General features: G+C 41.7%; 2 protein-coding genes across 2 annotated transcripts in view; both read right to left on the bottom strand.

Moving 5' to 3' along the window:
• Positions 1-8,084, bottom strand: part of prph2b (peripherin 2b (retinal degeneration, slow)) — a 36,273-nt gene extending 28,189 nt beyond the window's left edge. Inside the window, exon 1 of the mRNA XM_037680483.1 lies at positions 7,504-8,084. Coding sequence (XP_037536411.1) covers positions 7,504-8,084 — 581 coding nt within the window. The remainder of the gene's footprint in view (positions 1-7,503) is intronic.
• Positions 8,085-11,100: 3,016 nt separating this feature from the next.
• ubr2 (ubiquitin protein ligase E3 component n-recognin 2) overlaps positions 11,101-16,753 on the bottom strand; it is a 58,895-nt gene continuing 53,242 nt past the window's right edge. The window contains 7 exon segments of the mRNA XM_037687239.1: positions 11,101-11,719; positions 12,791-12,892; positions 14,203-14,373; positions 14,470-14,604; positions 14,851-14,959; positions 16,300-16,433; positions 16,522-16,612. Coding sequence (XP_037543167.1) covers positions 11,578-11,719; positions 12,791-12,892; positions 14,203-14,373; positions 14,470-14,604; positions 14,851-14,959; positions 16,300-16,433; positions 16,522-16,612 — 884 coding nt within the window. The 3' untranslated portion in view covers positions 11,101-11,577.

Here is a 16,753-nt window from a genome sequence, read left to right as displayed (position 1 = left end):
CACACCTCCTCCGGTAAGAAGATCCCCTGAACAACCTTCCTACAGGGACCGCCCACACACCTCCTCTGGTAAGTGGATCCTCTTTACGGTCCTATCCAGCTTGAGTTAATGACCAAGAACAAGGAGGACCCTCAGGTGCGTACACCTACAGAATTCTGTCTCCCCTGGTAGGTTGGAGACAACTTCTGGTAACAACAACTGTTGTGAAGACTGAACCGTCCTCAAGCCAAATGAGGACTCAAGCCCAGCATGGTCCATCAGATCATGAATTGGACAAAATTGCCAGGAACATTAAATGTTTTGATCCCATACCAGGTGGTCAAAATGACATTTAAGCCTATCTTGATGATAAAGTTTTACCTAAGAAGATTTTCTGAAGGTACAGTTCAGGACTACATATATTTAATTAAGTCAACGGCTAGCAGAGAGGTAACTAAGTTTATGGACCATCAACCAGTTCTTTTATGGGCAGACCTGGGTTTGCTACACCAATCTCTAGAAAGAGAATTTTCTGATGAAACAGTACAGTCAGGTCTGACTTGCGCTCTAAACACCAGACAAGATAAACAAGAGCCATCGAATAACTATTATCACAGACTCCTAAATGCTTATTTTGGGTCTAATAATTATCAGGGAATGGAAGATGATGTTAATTTTAAAACTCTCTTCATTCAAAATCTCAATCATTTGGTTAGCAATCAACTTGGTGTAATGGCTAACACATGAACAGCCACAATCTAACAATTATGTGAATTCATTCATTCAACTTTTATTTAGACATGTTAATCCCATTGAGCCTTGGGGACTCATTTACAAGAGAGACCTGAATGGGTGTCTCTAGCCTTTCAAAAGGTGATACAGTCCAAGCCAAATGAACCAACAGTCCTAGCTGTAAACACATGTTTTCTACTGCTGGAACTTGAAGGAACACAAGCAAATTCGGACTCACACCGAGTCAAATTTGTCACTCCATCCCCCAAGTCCAAGAAAACGCAACAGCATTTTCAGCCGGAAAACTCTCATCAGGGAAAAATCCAAACAGGTACTCAGACTCTTGGAGAGACCACGGTTATCCAAGCTCTGTCTACTGAAAATACAACAAAGATTATCAGGAAGGTAGGCGCTCTCCCAATTATAATGGCAAATTTTCAGGTTATGATTCAACCTGACAGAAGGCAAAACCATCAGTTTACGAACTGTCACTGCATACCTGAAAGAGAACCACGTTTACCAGGTCAAAGGCATTCTGGAAAGATGAGAGAGAGTCAGAGCCTCAAGAAGATGAAGACGGTAAAGGTCTCAAAGAGATGATAAATGATTAGATATATTTTGGAGGAGTTGCGCAAACAGGAAAGGTCTAAGAAGGCTGATTTATCAACGAGCCGTTGGAACCACAAGCTAAGGAGTTGAAACCTCCATTTGTGGCTGCAGATTGTGACACCTCTCCTGTAGCTGAGGTAGAGACCTCAGATATTGACATGTCTGGTCCAGTAACAGAAACTGACCAGTCAAACATAACAAGTGCTGTTTTAACAGTCGAAACGACTGCTGAGGATCCTTCTTTTGAAAACGATGACTCCAGGATCCAAATAAAACCTCCGGTACACACATTTTTGTGTGACCTTACTGAAAAAAGGATAGCAAGAAAGTTTTAGCTTTCATTGACCCTGAAACAGGTCGTGTCTCATGATGCTCTCCTGGACACGGGAGTTGACATCACTTTAATATCTGCCACACTGTCGAAAAAACTATGGTTAGCAGCAAATAGTGCTGGCAAGGACTTGATCCTTCAGACCTGTTCTTTGGAGGTGCAACTGTACTCTCCTGAAGAAACCACCTTATTCAAGGTGGCCCTGATTGAACTTCAGATTGGTCCAATGACCCTTATATAACCTGTATATGTGTCACAACTGGAATCAATCCCTTTTCTAATAGGACAAGATCTTTTAAACTGGTTTCAACCTTTGATTAATTTTAAAAATCTCAAAGTGTTGGCACAAGTACGCCAACCGTTACCCATAACTTTCTCTCCTGAAGTAATCTCTCAGTGTGTCACACTAAATAATTCTGATGAAACAAACATCTCCCAACCTAACAAACCTCAGGAAAATGAGATCCTACCTCAAACCATGGTAATGTCAGCCACACCTGATCGACTGTTGGAGCTAACACTAGTCCAACATGACACCTTCTTGTGTTCACTGAGTCAATCACAATCCAGTGGATGTTACCTCCCACAAGTGGTAAAAGGTATTGAGGTTCAGGAATCTCAGGTGAGCAATTTTTTATTGTCTCCTTGGACTGACAAGTTCGCCATCAGCCAAGACCTATGAGGACTTAGTGCAAAAACACTAACCTCCAAATGGTTAGAAATACTTTTCATTTCTTAAATGATTTAAGATCGTCTTGTGCCTTAAAAGCTGTGGGTATTTGTACCCTCACGCTTAAATGAAATCATAGAGAACTGACTCACTCATTTCTTGTGGTCCCAAACTGTCCACACTTGGTATACATGGGCTGTGACATAATAGTTTGACTTGGTGTTCGGGTGGACACCATAAATAATGTTGTGTGGTCACTGACAACCGTTCCTCTGGACACCTCTGTACCTGATTGAATCCTGAACCTCAGATCTAGACAGACATTTTCTGAAGTTCTACAACCAACAACTGAAAACCACCTCAGCTTTTGCTCAAAAACGACTTAACGAAATGACTGAAGGATGCAAAGCCTACTAAGACCACAAAGTCTCCCATGAAGCACTTCAAGTGGGGGAGAAGGTCTGGCACTACATCTTTGCCCCAGTCACTGGCCAAAAAGCTTCCCAAACCAGAACGCTTGCCCGCAACCTTTTACTAAGGTGGAACGGACCACATCTGATAACGGACAAACTGTCCCCAGTTGTGTGCCATATCAAGATCAGCAAAGGTCAGAAAGAACCTGTCTTTAAGTGGGTTCACCAAAACCAGATCAAGCCACACTAACTAAAACAAAAAAGTTAGAGAAGCTTCAGACGACCAAAACATAGGCTAAACAAAATATTAAGAAGGTAAAAACCCTTATCCTTATCAAAGTAGAGCCTTAAACTCACAAATCCTCAAAAGAATAGGTATGGTAAAACACCTTAGACCTAATGACAAAAAACTTTAAATAGAAAAATCAAATTTTCTTGACCACAAGATCACACTAGAAGCAAAGCAACTATCAGTCGGAAAGATTGTAACCTACAAGTGGGGGTTGAATGGCTTCGGGTTTCCATCAAGATTATGTGTTGTTTGTGCTCATCATCAGCTGATTGTCGAGTTGAAAGTTTTTTTTTGTTTTTTTTTATCCACTCAACACTAACCACAGGAGAAATCTACTCCAACAAACAGAATCATTACATAGAAGCCCAACTTTATCTATGTCCTTAAAGTGTGGAACTCATGAAGATCCATAGTTCCAAACTTCCAATTATGTTTATATTTATTTTATTTCTCAAATTCTCCTATTGCACGCTTATTCCCATTTATTTAATTATCTGGGAGATAATTGTGAAAGCTAGACTTAGATAAGAAGTGACTATTTGTATGCAGCAGTATTTTTTTATTTTTTATTTTTTCATTTAGCCTTTATTTATCCAGGTTAGTCTCATTGAGCCACGAGAACTCATTTTCAAGAGAGACCTGTTTTTTTTTTTTTTGCATTTTTTTTTGTATGCAGCAGTATGCTTTCATGCAAAGAAAGAGTGCCACAGATATTTGTTTTACTTTTAAGGTGCTGATGGAGAAGTACAGAGAGGATCAGAAAGAACTTCACAGTGTCTTTGTAGATTCAGTTAAAGCATATGTTAGGGTGCTGAAGAGCTGTGGCAGTATATGAGGAAATCTGGAGTGGCAATGATGTTAGACAGGTACAGGACATGTATGAGTACAGGAGGACAGTAGTGACGTGCCCTGAAAAAGTGACAGATAGCTTCAAGGTGGAGGTGGGACTGGCATGCTGGAACATATTTTATTAAAATCTTACCATTATTTGGCATAGAATCATTATTTGCTCAATCTCCTGGGGAATGGTAACCCCATCAGAACATCTCTTGATATGTTTGTGGTCAGGGCATGTAGCCATCTTTGTATTAGGAGATTTGGTCAGCAGCTCAAACCATTTCCTAAAAACAGAGCTTAGTTTAGGCAAATATAAGTGGTGCGTATGGAAAACTGCTAAGGGTTGGTTGGAGTTCCACAGCTCTCCTTGAGCGGGTGGATAATAAGTACGCCCACTCGGACTTCTCTTTAGGCGGTTGTCACCATATTTAACTCTTATTGACCTCCCAACTTCCACTTACCAAAATAAAAGTGTAAGGGCGTTATTTTAAAACCACTTAACAAAAACAATCTCAGATTTTACAAAAGCAATAATTTGTCATCTAGTTAATCCTTTTGTTTTCCGCATTACAATGAAGCCTACTCTCTTCACTCTTTGGTCTGTCAGATACTGTGTTTAATCTCTCACTGTGTGCTGCATTTAGGTACTCACTCTTTGACCTGTCATTGCAGATTGCGTGCAGGTACTCAGTTTCTCACTGGCCATTGCATGCTGCATTTAGGTGCATACTCTTTAACTCTGTAACAATGTGCTGTGCTCAGGTAATCACTGTTTGACTTTTTACTGAGTGCTGTGTTCAGGTACTTACTCATTTAGCAGCCACTGCATGCTGTGTTCAGGTTTTCAATCCTCTACTTGTCACCACAAGTGCGCTGCATTCAGGTACTCAGAGTCAGAGTCAGAGTTTCTTTATTGTCATTCGCACCTCATGTGGTACATGTGGTGGAGCGAAATTATGTACACAGGGTCCCAGTTACATCCAACAATAAAATGTGTAAGAAAAACAGTAATAACATCTAAGATATGAACTAAGAAAAACATCAACTAAATATACACTAAGCACTCATAACATAAAACATTGAACATCAGCACAAACATGAACATGAGTCTGTGAGCAGATGTGCACGCATGAACACATCAACACTGAAACAGATCAGCAGCAACATGATATGGTTTTTCACAGTGATTATTCTAGTTAGAGATTCATGAGTCTAACAGCCTCAGGGTAGAAGCTGTTCCTCAGTCTAGTGGTTCTACACTTAATGCTCCTTAACCTCCTTCCTGAGGGGAGTGGGGCAAAAAGTGTGTGTGCTGGGTGAGTGGGGTCCTTCATGATGCAGGTGGCCCTCTTCCTGCATCTGGAAGTGTAGATGTCTGTTATGTTGCAGTTGCAGTTGTTGTTGTTATCCATTACTGTTTTTGTTGGTTTCTACGTTTTTGGTGTCCTGTTATGTAATCTGTTGCTATGTGCTTGTTCTGTTTGTCCCTGTACAGCACTTTGGTGTGCTTTGTCACTGTTTAAAGTGCTTTATAAATAAATTGGTATGGTATGGTGATGGTGGGGAGGCTGATTCCGACAGACTTCTGTGCAGCCTTCACCACTCTCTGCAAAGCTTTTCTTTCTGCAGCTGTGCAGCCTCCATGCCACACGTTGATGCTGGAGCACAGGATGCTCTCCACTGCACACCTGTAGAAGGAGGTGAGGACTGAGCTTCCCAGACCAGCTCGCCTCAGCCGTCTGAGGAAGTAGAGTCTCTGATGAGCTTTCTTGATCAGGCTGGTGGTGTTGTTGCTCCAGCTGAGGTTGTCATTCATGTGTACACCCAAGTACTTGTAGCTGGAGACCACTTCCACCGCAGATCCTCTTATGTTCAGGGGGGTGTAGATGTTTTTGTTCCTTCTGAAGTCCACAATCATCTCCTTTGTCTTCTTCACATTGATGTGAAGGTTATTCTCTTTGCACCAGCTCTCCAGGTGTCCCACCTCTTGCCTGTAGCTGGACTCATCATTGTTTGTGATGCATCCCACCACCGCTGTACTCAGTCTTTGACCTGATACTGTGTGGTGTATAAGGTGATCATATTTTTCTGCAAACTCTATTCAGGAATTTACTATGACCTGCCACCTAGTGCTGCATTCAGGTACTCAATTTTGACTTGTCACTGCATGCTACAATTATGTACTAGGTATTTGCTGTATGCTGTGTTGAGGTACTCACTCGCTACTTGTCAATGCATGACGTTTTCAAGTACTGGCTCTTTTCTGCCTGCTGCACTCAAATTTATTCATTGATCTGTCACTGTGTGCTACGTTTAGGTACTCACTCTGTCCTTTTACTGCATGCTGTGTTCAGGTAAAAAACTTTTGTTGGGTGTTGCATGCAGGTATTCACTTTCTTACCTTTCACCATTTGTGTACAGTGATCAGGTACTCTCCAGCTTGTCACTTCCAGCATGCTGTGTTCAAGTACAGACTTTTTGCTGTGTGCTACCTTCAGGCACTCAGGCTATGTTCACACTGAGGTCTGAATGCTCAATTCAGATTTGTCTGTCAAATCTAATTTTTTTGAGTGGTCTGTTACATTATCGATGAAATTTCACCTCCATCTGGCTCCACTGTGAACCATTTACAATTCTGAGGTGACTCAAATCAACATAAGAAAATCTGTACTGTTTACAGAAGAAAATAAAGGCGGAGTTGTGGTGCAGTGTTAGAAGAGGCAAGCCTGTGATTGGGAGTTTGCTGATATGAATCCCCTGACCATTACATCAAATTGTGGGTGGGAAAGATGAAGTACCAACCTCCACCCCAATCTGTCCCTCTCTGGACCTTTGAGCAAGGCCCTTAAACCTTCCCAATCCTTCCTCAGGCACCATAGATGCTCTGCTCCACACATGGAGATCATGGTACCGATTCCATCAGGAAGGGTGTATCTGACATAAATCTGTTTTTAATGACGTAAATATGAATACTTGGACACTATACATGTTAGCATGTGTGTATCGATTCTGAAGTTGTACAATCAGAACCATTTCAGTTATTATCTGATATGCGTGTTTTGCCAAGTGTTTATATTTAATCTTGCTTCTTGACGGTTCCTCCAGAGCAGCATTGTATTTTGGAATGTTAGCAACATACTGAATGTAGAAACAAACTCAAGTATCGATCCCATCACATTAGTATCAAAACAGCCCGATGCTGATGTTGGTATCGTGTTGCAGGAGATTCTCTATCATCTAGGGCATGGAAAACTACAATGATGACTGGTGTCATGATTATTAATACCTGCAGTGATCCTCATATTCCTACCTCAGTGGCGTAAAAGTTGGATGAAATGTGACGATAGTTCAGATTTTGGTCGCTTTGAAAAACATTGGAGATACAGTATATCCAATTCAGTACTTCATATGAAAAAGACCTGGGTTGGATTTCAGAATTGTCACGTCATCATGTCATGAAAAAGATCTGACATGAGTCATATATGGGCAAAAAAATCAGAGATGTGCCACATTTGCCTACATTGTGAACATAGCCTCAGTTTCTGACCTCTCACTGCATGCTGCAATCAGGAACTGACTCTTTATGCCATGCTGCATTCAGGTACAAACATTTTACTGTGTGCTGTGTTTAGATACTCACTCTTTGACCACATCGTTGTTCATGTCCAGGTACCGGTTGCTGATCCACTGCACCTCAAACCAGTCCCTGAAGTTGTTGTTTCCACAGCAGCGGAATTCGATTTGTGTCATGTCCAACGTCCTCTTCATGAAGCAGCGTCCTGGCGTGTCCGTGTCTTTGTAGAAGCGGATGGCATTCCTCAGGCCCTCAGCCAGTGTCAGGTACACAGAGAACTGCATGAGGAAGCAGAGCAGTGCCACGAGCAGCAGCAAAACGTTGAAGCCACAGCTCATCAGCATGAAGGGCTTCAGCATTGGTTTCATTTTGGAGAACTTCATGGGGTCAAGACAATCGTGGCACATCTTCCCCCCAAAGGCATTCAGGCCACAGGCCAAAATGCCCACCAGGATTAATAAGTTTGGAACCAAGTGGTTCTCACTGTCGTCCATGACCTCGCTCCTCTTCTTCAGCTCAATCTTGAAGAAGATGCCGAGGCTGAAAATTGTGATTCCCACAATGACAGAGAGCCAGTAAAGCAACCACAGACCCTGAGCCAGCTTCACCCGCTTCTGCAGGTTGAACTTCACAGCCAGGAACGGCATTTTGACGGCTTAGAAAATTCCCACCAAAAAAAAGTCCAACAGACTCTAGGGGTGACTTTCAGAACTACCTCAGAATTCTAATCCGGTCCAGAAAGCAGCAGTAGGGTTTAGACCCACAATGCTGAACTGCAGGTCAAGGGTGTCCATACTGCAGGGGGCAGAAGCTCCAGCAGAAACCCACCTGAAACCAATGGACCTGTTCCAATCCTGGAAGCGTCTCTAAGGAGGAAGGTGTAAATGGGGGTGAGTTCCTCTGGTTCTCCTAAAGCTGGTTCTGATCTGATTAGAAGCAGATAATCTCCCAAATGATTCCTAATTGGTTTGAAGATAAGACGCTCCCTCCATCACGTCCAACCAACCAGCAGGACATGCTGTTCCCATGACAACAGACTGTCCAACCACAAAGGTTCCATTAAGGTCTATATGTCTACTAGGCAGGAGTGGATGTAGTGAATAGTAATTATTCCAATCCATATTTTTATTTGAGTGTTTTGTTCAAAGTAGTTTACTGAACTCATGTTCCAACGGTCTTACATTTTCTTCTAGTTTTTCCATTTAAAGGTATCATTTGTCTTCTTTCACCTGGTTTGTCTCTGCTATAGGACTGGTGGTTTTCTCTCAAATCAGAACCTTCTGCAACCCAAGGGTCAAGACGTTTTTTGATCTGACTTATAACTTTACACAAACTGTTTGACTGATGCTTACTATTTATTACTGTACACCTGCTGAAAGACAAATATTTTATAATATAGTCTCCATCCGTACATAACTTTTCTTCTACTCAGAATACTTTAATGAAACACATTTGTGCCAGACAGGTGATGTTTTCATCACCTCAGCTTTAAGATCAAGATTACAAATCAAGGTCAAAGACAAGGTCTTGGCTTGTCCTGGCCACTGTTTTAGATTGATGCCCAAGCTGTATAATAATTTGTCAATGGGCATATAATATGCCATATGTGTTGGTGTGTTTCTGCTTAAATGGCTGCTGTGTGATCTTTGATATTGAGGAGGATTCAGGATTTATCCATCCTTCAGCTTCTTCCTTTTCGGGTCACATGGGTCACTGGTGCCCATGTCCAGCAGTCACTGCGTGAGAGGGGGCGGACATCCTGGACAGGTCTGAAGTCCATCACAGGGACACATAGAGACAAACAAGACAAACAACCATTCACTTTCTCACTCACACCTAGAGACAGTTACCAGTCAGCCTAACATGCATGTTTTTGGTCTGTCGGAGGAAACTGGAATGTCCATCCATTCATCCATTATCTTTTACCCGCTTCTTCCATTTTGGGTCACGGGGGTCGCCGGTGCCCATGTCCATTGCTGGACATTGATTGCTCACTGTGTGAGGGGCGAGGTACACCCTGGACGGGTTGCAAGTCCATCACAGGGACACATAGAGACAAATGACACAAACAACCATTCACTCTCTCACTCACACCTAGGGACAATTTAGAGTTACCAATCAGCCTAACATGCATGTTTTTGATCTGTGGGATGAAACTGGAGTACCTGGAGAAAACCCACGCATGCACGGAGAGAACATGCAAACTCCACCCAGAAAGGTCACCAACTGGGATTCGTTCTGGCGACCTTATCACTGAGAGGTGACAGCTGTAGCAACTGAGCCACCGTGCTGCCTGGATTCAGAATAAAAAAAAACAAAGCATGAACAAATGCAACCTGGAACACCTTGCAACAGGAACTGAAGTTGTCCTCCTTGATTTATTTTAGGAGTTTCAAACATTTGATAATGTCAATAAAAAAATCAAAGCAAATATGTTCGTTTTTAGTATTTCACCCTGTTTTACGGTAACCTGATGTTTTTTTTGTACACTACTCTTATTTTAACTGCTTTTTTAACTGTAGTTTATTGGTGTCATTGTCTACTGTTTTGTTGTTCTGTCTGGAACAGGTTCCTCTTGTAAATGGGTCCCCGTGGCTCAGTGAGGTTAGCCTGTAAAAATAAAGGTTGAATGACAAAAGTCTCCTCTTGCTGAGGGGATTTTAATAGTGAATGTTTGTCGTTTTTGAGATGTTTTTTGTTTTTTTGACTGAATCTGAACAATAAATGCAAACTTTAATGTTTTTAGTACAAGACATTCAAGTGGGTAGGAGTTACATTGTGTAAAAAATATTGAGTTGCATTTATTTATTTTTTTGCTTGTTGGAGGCAGCGCAAAGAGATGGATCCTGTCAAGTGGAGGAAGCAAATTTATCCAAGGCCAGGGGCAATGGCAGAGCCAAGGGGTAGCCACTCTAGATTAACTTTCGACCACCCCATTAATTTGAGGAAACTATACTTCTAAGCAAAATAAAACTATAAAGTACATGTTCCTTAAATTATAGAACTGGTCGGTTTACATATACCAGTTAAAATGATGGTGGACATGTGGGAGTTTGACGTCATAGCCCAATTTTCAAAAGGAACCTTTCTTACACCGAGATGCAACCACACCAAAATGGAAATTGGTACCTGGCTTATTTTTTTAATTACCATGCTTACAACATGCATGGATGCACATAATTTCCTCCTCTTTGCTCCACAGTGGGAGATAACAAATAGGAAAGGGTTTGAATTTGCAGTTTTAAAATTAAGCTCACAAATACCCTTGAAAATAAGAATCTGCTTCTGTCTGAGCTTAGTTTATTTATATTTATTTAGTTTATTGCAAAAGAAGTCCTGAAATTCTGCCAGGCTTCAGTGAACAAAGTTGATGGATGATGGGAGATAAGGCAGCAGCTAAAGACCTCATCATTTTTGCAGATAATGTTCTAGTTTAAATGTTTTGATATTTTTTGACATTTAGAAAACATCTGGAATCAGCTTTAAGTGAGACCTACATCCAGCTGTTTTTATGCAACGGCTGAATACTGAAATCAAGAGAGAAACCAGAGACATTAAATCTTTATTTTATTGGTTTTCTGCTTCTTATACAATATTAACTGATTTATAGAAGATTTCACATATAAACAAAATAAACATGAAATAAACAAAATACTCAAATAAAATTCAAACTCTGAACCCAAACACACTCAAACAGGAAGTGATGTTGCACACAACCACCGTGTTAAAACATTAAAACTGAACTAAAACCCACAAATGCTTCCTAATCAATACATTAGACAAGTTTTCCAGAAGCTCTGTCCACTTCCATGAGATACACAGCTGATTGGTCAGATCTGGTCATTTTTGATTTCACACCTTTTAACGCTATTGCCATGGAGATGCTCTGTGACGACCCCTGACCTGTCAGTCAGTCAGAAAGAAGAATTTGAGCGCATCAGATACATCTGACAGGTAAGTGGGGCTTTGCTTTCAAAACAGATGATGCTGCATTTATTGCCTCTGAAAAAAGATGTCAAAGGTAAAGAGTCAAACACCCTAAAAAATCCCTGAAAGCTGATTTGAGCTCAGCATGCGGCTGCAAGAAGCTAATTGGTGTAAAGAAGAGTTTTAAGAAAAGTGGACGGGGCAAGTCCACCATCACAGGTGCTGCCAGTCGATAGCAACGAGTGTTTGGTTGGCCTCCTGGGCATGACCTATGACCTCAGCGATACCATGCTGCTTCCACAGGTGCTCAATCTTCCTGTAACGCTCCAAACATAGGTGGAGAGGGTTACCCCGCCTGTAAACAAACAAACAAACAAACAAATATACAGGTTACAAAACATGTGGAGGGGGTTCCCCACATACAAACGTGGAATGTTTTCATGCCTTTAAACAAACAGGTGGTCGTACTTTACTCAACTGTAAACAATAAAATCTGTTAGTAAACAAATGGTGCAGTTATTAAATTATGATAAGAGGGAAGTGTTTGACAAAATGGAATGGTCAGATGTTGAGAGCATTGCTACAAAACATAACCATCGGCTAACTAGCATGCAAGCTAATATGGCAAAGCTCTCTGGGAGTAGATACTTCAGCAAGAAATGTGAAGACCTAGGTGGAATAATGTTTGATAGAACTGGTAAATTCATTTCACTGTTTAGACCTAGGTTCATCTGAGTCACTCACTAAAGTGATCTGGTTCACTTCAGTAGATCACGCTGCGATCTCTGACTCGTGAGTCCTAATGGTGTGCAATGATCATGAACCCAGATGACTCAGTAACTGATCAGCTCTAATATTTGACTCGTGGGTCCGAGGGCACAGAAGGTCCAAGGCCCACAGAGTTTGGAGAAGCTTTCCCCGCAACATCAGAGAAAAGGTGTAGATCTTCCCAGATTTACCAGTGACTGCACTAACGTTATATGCTCAACAGTTTGACTTTATTCTTAAAAATTCAACTTGTAAACTTTGTGTTTTGACTCCAGTGTAAAAACAGAATTTTCACTTTTTCTCAAAACCAACATGAAGGTTTAAGATAGGTTTAGAGTCAGTTAAATCTTTAAAACATTTAATATGTTAACATTTTTATAAACATTTACACAAAACAAGAACATGAACATATCCTGATGCATGCTCAATAATCCAGGTAGAAAAATCTAAAAAAGTTACATCTGGTCCTCTGGACATGAACATGAGCAGATTAGAGGCTTTGCAGCAAGGGAAAAACAAAGTGCTTCTAAAAAGCTAGTAAAAAGTTCATCAACACAGTCCCACTTTTGTATCTACATTTTTAATCCATCTCTGCAAGTGTATACACCAACTGTGTTACCATGGCAACAACCAGCCATAAACACAAACGGATACATACTTGAGGCCTTGGTCCGTCTCTCCATAGTCGTCCAAGTAAGGTGGAGGATAGAAACAGCCCTTTGTTTTACCTGCCACAAACAACACTTGACTCTCTCTGACCCTGCACACACACACACACACACACACACAGAGACACACACACACACACACACATACACATGTACACACAAAGAGTCAGACAGAACCAAAGACTTTTCAAACATCAAAAACAGAACATATAACATGAACCAGGAAGCAGACGGAGGCGACCCTCTGCTGAAAGGAGTTGTCTTCTGTCGGACCATTTCTAAAGTTACACTTTATAAACTGAACACGTTTATTATTAAAGAAAGACAAAAAAAAAACAAAAAAAAAAAAACAGTTTTCCCCTTAAACTAAACTGATTTTAATTTATAAATGCATTTAAATTCAGTCAGAAAAGGGAGGATGGACCTCTCCGGGTTGGGAGCGAGCTTCTGACTCTCCCTCAGAGATGGGGTGAGAAGTTCAGTTATCCAGGAGAGACGTGGAGTAGAACCGCTGCTCCTCCACATCGACAGGAGCCAGTTGAGATGGTTCAGACATGCTCCCTGGACACCTCCCTAGGGAGGTGCTCTGGGCATGTCCGACTGGGAGGAGACTGGAAGACCCAGGACACGCTGGAGAGAGCATGTCTTTCAGCTGGCCTGGGAACGTCCACGGATGTAATTTAAATTCAAGATGCACCAATTCTGACTTTGTGGGCCGATACAGATTTCTTTCAAAGAACTATGATTAACAGAATACGAAATATCCATTCGAGCTGGTGCCCATCTCCAGCAGTCACTGTGAGAGAGGCGGGGGACACCCTGAACAGGTCACAAGTCCATCACAGGGACATGTAGAGACAAATAAATATTGACATCTAGTGAATCTCTGGCCATCTTGCTGTGAGGCGACAGCTCTGACAGATGAGATAAAGTCAGGTCCATTAACCTGAAGAAAGTCTGATGGAGAAAAAAATCAACCACGCATTTATTTTTGTTCGTGCTTTTCAATTCTTTTTGTGGCGCTGCTGATAAACACAAGTATTTCTGACAAAGCCTAGAAATCCTTATAAAATATTTTTATTTTGCCAGAATTGTTATTGTACTGGGAGAAAACCAAACCATGAACATGGAGGACATATAAAGACCAACAGAAAGGCCACAGTTCTTCCACGTTTGAATTGATTTAAATTATTGTAAACAATTTTTTTTTTAAACTTAATGAATGTGAACTTTTACAATTTGTTTAAATCAATTAAAAAATATATTTTTAGATGTACTCCAAAAACATATATTTCAAGTCATATGAAATTCATATAAAAATCTTCATGAATGTGTTTATGATTTTTAACTATAAAAATGTAAATAAATAAAATGGCCACAGTGAGGTGCAGGTGTGTTTCACCTGAGGAAGAGGCCTACACCTGCTCCACAGTTGAAGGTGTGGGCGGTGCAGGCTCCCACGTCCTCTCCATCCACCTCTGTCTGACAGCAGTAGCTCTGGGAGCAGAGCATGGAGCCACACACCAGGCACAGAGTGGGAGCACGGGACTTATCTGCACCCGAGCGCGGACACCTGCACAGGTAACACACAGTTGGGCAGCTTGTTTCCTTCCCTTCTTACTTGTGTGTATATGTGTGTGTGTGTGTGAGGGGGGTGGGGTGTACTGACGTGAAGCTGGATGCCTGGTTGATCAGGACGCTGTAATCTTCTGGCAGGTTTATCAGTTTATTTGACTCTCTTGGAAAAGTGACGATGACTCTGCCCCTCTGCAGCGCCTGCACCACACCTGGATGACGGCACCACCTGAACACACACACACTCGTCAAAATATATCAAGTATTGGAACCTGCTGCGATAGTTTATGTTTTGCAAATCAAACAATCTCCAAATGTGGAATTTCTAACTGGGGTTTTAGGAAGTCAGTGAGGAAATAAAAGAATAACACGTCACACAACAGAAGAGGAAGAAGAACTAAAAACACGATCATCCCAGGAGGAGACCTGGGAACATACAAGTGGAACACTACTTGTGTTTTTACAGATATATTACCTGTGAATGAGAGGCTCCAGGAGTGTTTGGTGGCTCTGGTAGAGCAACAGCAGGTTGGAGGGCAGGCTGAGGTAGCTGCACAGTGACTCCCACTGACTAGGGCCTGCAACTACACAAAACACACAATCTGTTTGACATCCTAACATTTTGAGCTATTTGTTAGGGTTAAAACTCATGGAAGCAAGCTGCATCAGTGCTTCACACTCCCATCCCAAACCACGAGGAGTATGATATAATTAACAATGAGGTTTTTGCATCTAAACTGTAAGCTGCACAATTAAAAGCCTTACATCTACCTGTTCCCTGTACTGGATCACACGGTGTAGGTCACGTCCGTTGTCGACAAATGTTTTTTTTCTTTTCGTGGTACGTTGTGAAACTAGCAAGATTTTCTTTTGATTTATTTTCCAAGTTTTAAAGCAGGGGTGCCCATTACATTGATTGCTACTGAACGGTAGATTACAGACTGGTTTTTAGTTGATCGTGAAATTTGGAGAAAACGTTGGGTTAATTAACGTAACCCTGGTTCTTTGATAGTAGAGTGACGTGTTTCACTGTGGGAAACGCTCCACCGTGACAAACTACGGAAGTTCTAATGACATCACATGCACATCTCATGGTGTCTCTGAGCAGGACACCTATTCCCAATTGCTCCCCAGGCGCTTACATAGCTGCCCACTGCTCCACCTGGTGGTGGATGAGTTAAATGCAGAGAGCCAATTTCGTCTTTGTACGGGAACATACAATGAGGACAACACATAGCACTTTATTGTTATTATTATTATCTGTCTGAGACAGACAGGTTGAGCTGTGCTCAGGGCTCCAACCCATCATGATACCACAGTCAACCGGCCACCTCCTACTCATTCTAGGACGGTTTCTTTCCGTGACCATGCAATGAGGAAGTGTTAAACTGTCCCCCTCTTACAATGCTGTGATTGCTAGTATCACTCAGCCCTCTGTGAATAGTAAACAGCCATCAGTGTCCTAATGATCCATCGTTAGGCTGATGGTTCTTCTTGACCCTGTGAGCAGCTGGTTTTGACTGTCAACACCAACTGGTTGATCCACTCTGAGAAGGTGCTATTTATAAGACTGAGCTGAATACAGCACCTCAGACTGAAGAAGTCTTTCGGATGAAAGACGAAACATTTCTACTTTTTTTGTTTGTTTTGTTTTTTGAATGTCCAGAGGACCAGACTTAACTTTTTTAGATTTTTCTACCTGGATTATTGAGCATGCATCAGGATATTTTGTGCAGTAAACTAAACTTTAAATTTCTATTACAAGCTCAGGGACACAAAAAAGGCATCAGGATTAAGACCTATGATTCTACAAGCCAGAGGTTGAACAGGTCTTTGGAGAATTGGGGAACAAAAGTTAGGGGCGACATACACTGGAGGGCTTTGAGCCCTGACATAACTCCTAGTTGTTGTTTTTGTTGTTTACCCAGCAGATCAGCAGGAGGTGTTGAAGAGTTCAGGTAGTGAAAGAAAAGGGCAGCGGTACGGAGGAATGGCAGGATGCCAGCTTTAACACAACTCCAGCGCTGCCACCAGCCAGAGGACACTTCAGGCAACACACTGATCGATGCAAACAGACAACAGTTACTTAATTACACAAGCAACACTCATCTTCCTACAAACACCTGATCTGAACCACAGAACACACCTGCCCAGGTGTTGCCTCAGAGTGCTGTAGAGCTGACAGGTGAGCTCCTCCTCCTCTGATGCTTCACTGTCCTGATCCATACACAGCTCTTCTAAAGATAGACATGTGAGAGACAAACAGGTGAGACACACAGGTCAGAGATGACCAAGTGAGAAACAGGCAGGTAAGATACAGACAGGTGAGAGACAAACACAAGACAGACAGGTAAGAGACAAACACAAGACAGACTGGT

This window comes from Nematolebias whitei, chromosome 1 (genome assembly GCF_014905685.2).
Source record: "Nematolebias whitei isolate Nwh7 chromosome 1, NemWhi1, whole genome shotgun sequence".
Lineage (NCBI taxonomy): Eukaryota > Metazoa > Chordata > Actinopteri > Cyprinodontiformes > Rivulidae > Nematolebias > Nematolebias whitei.
This window is presented reverse-complemented; position numbering and strand designations above follow the sequence as displayed.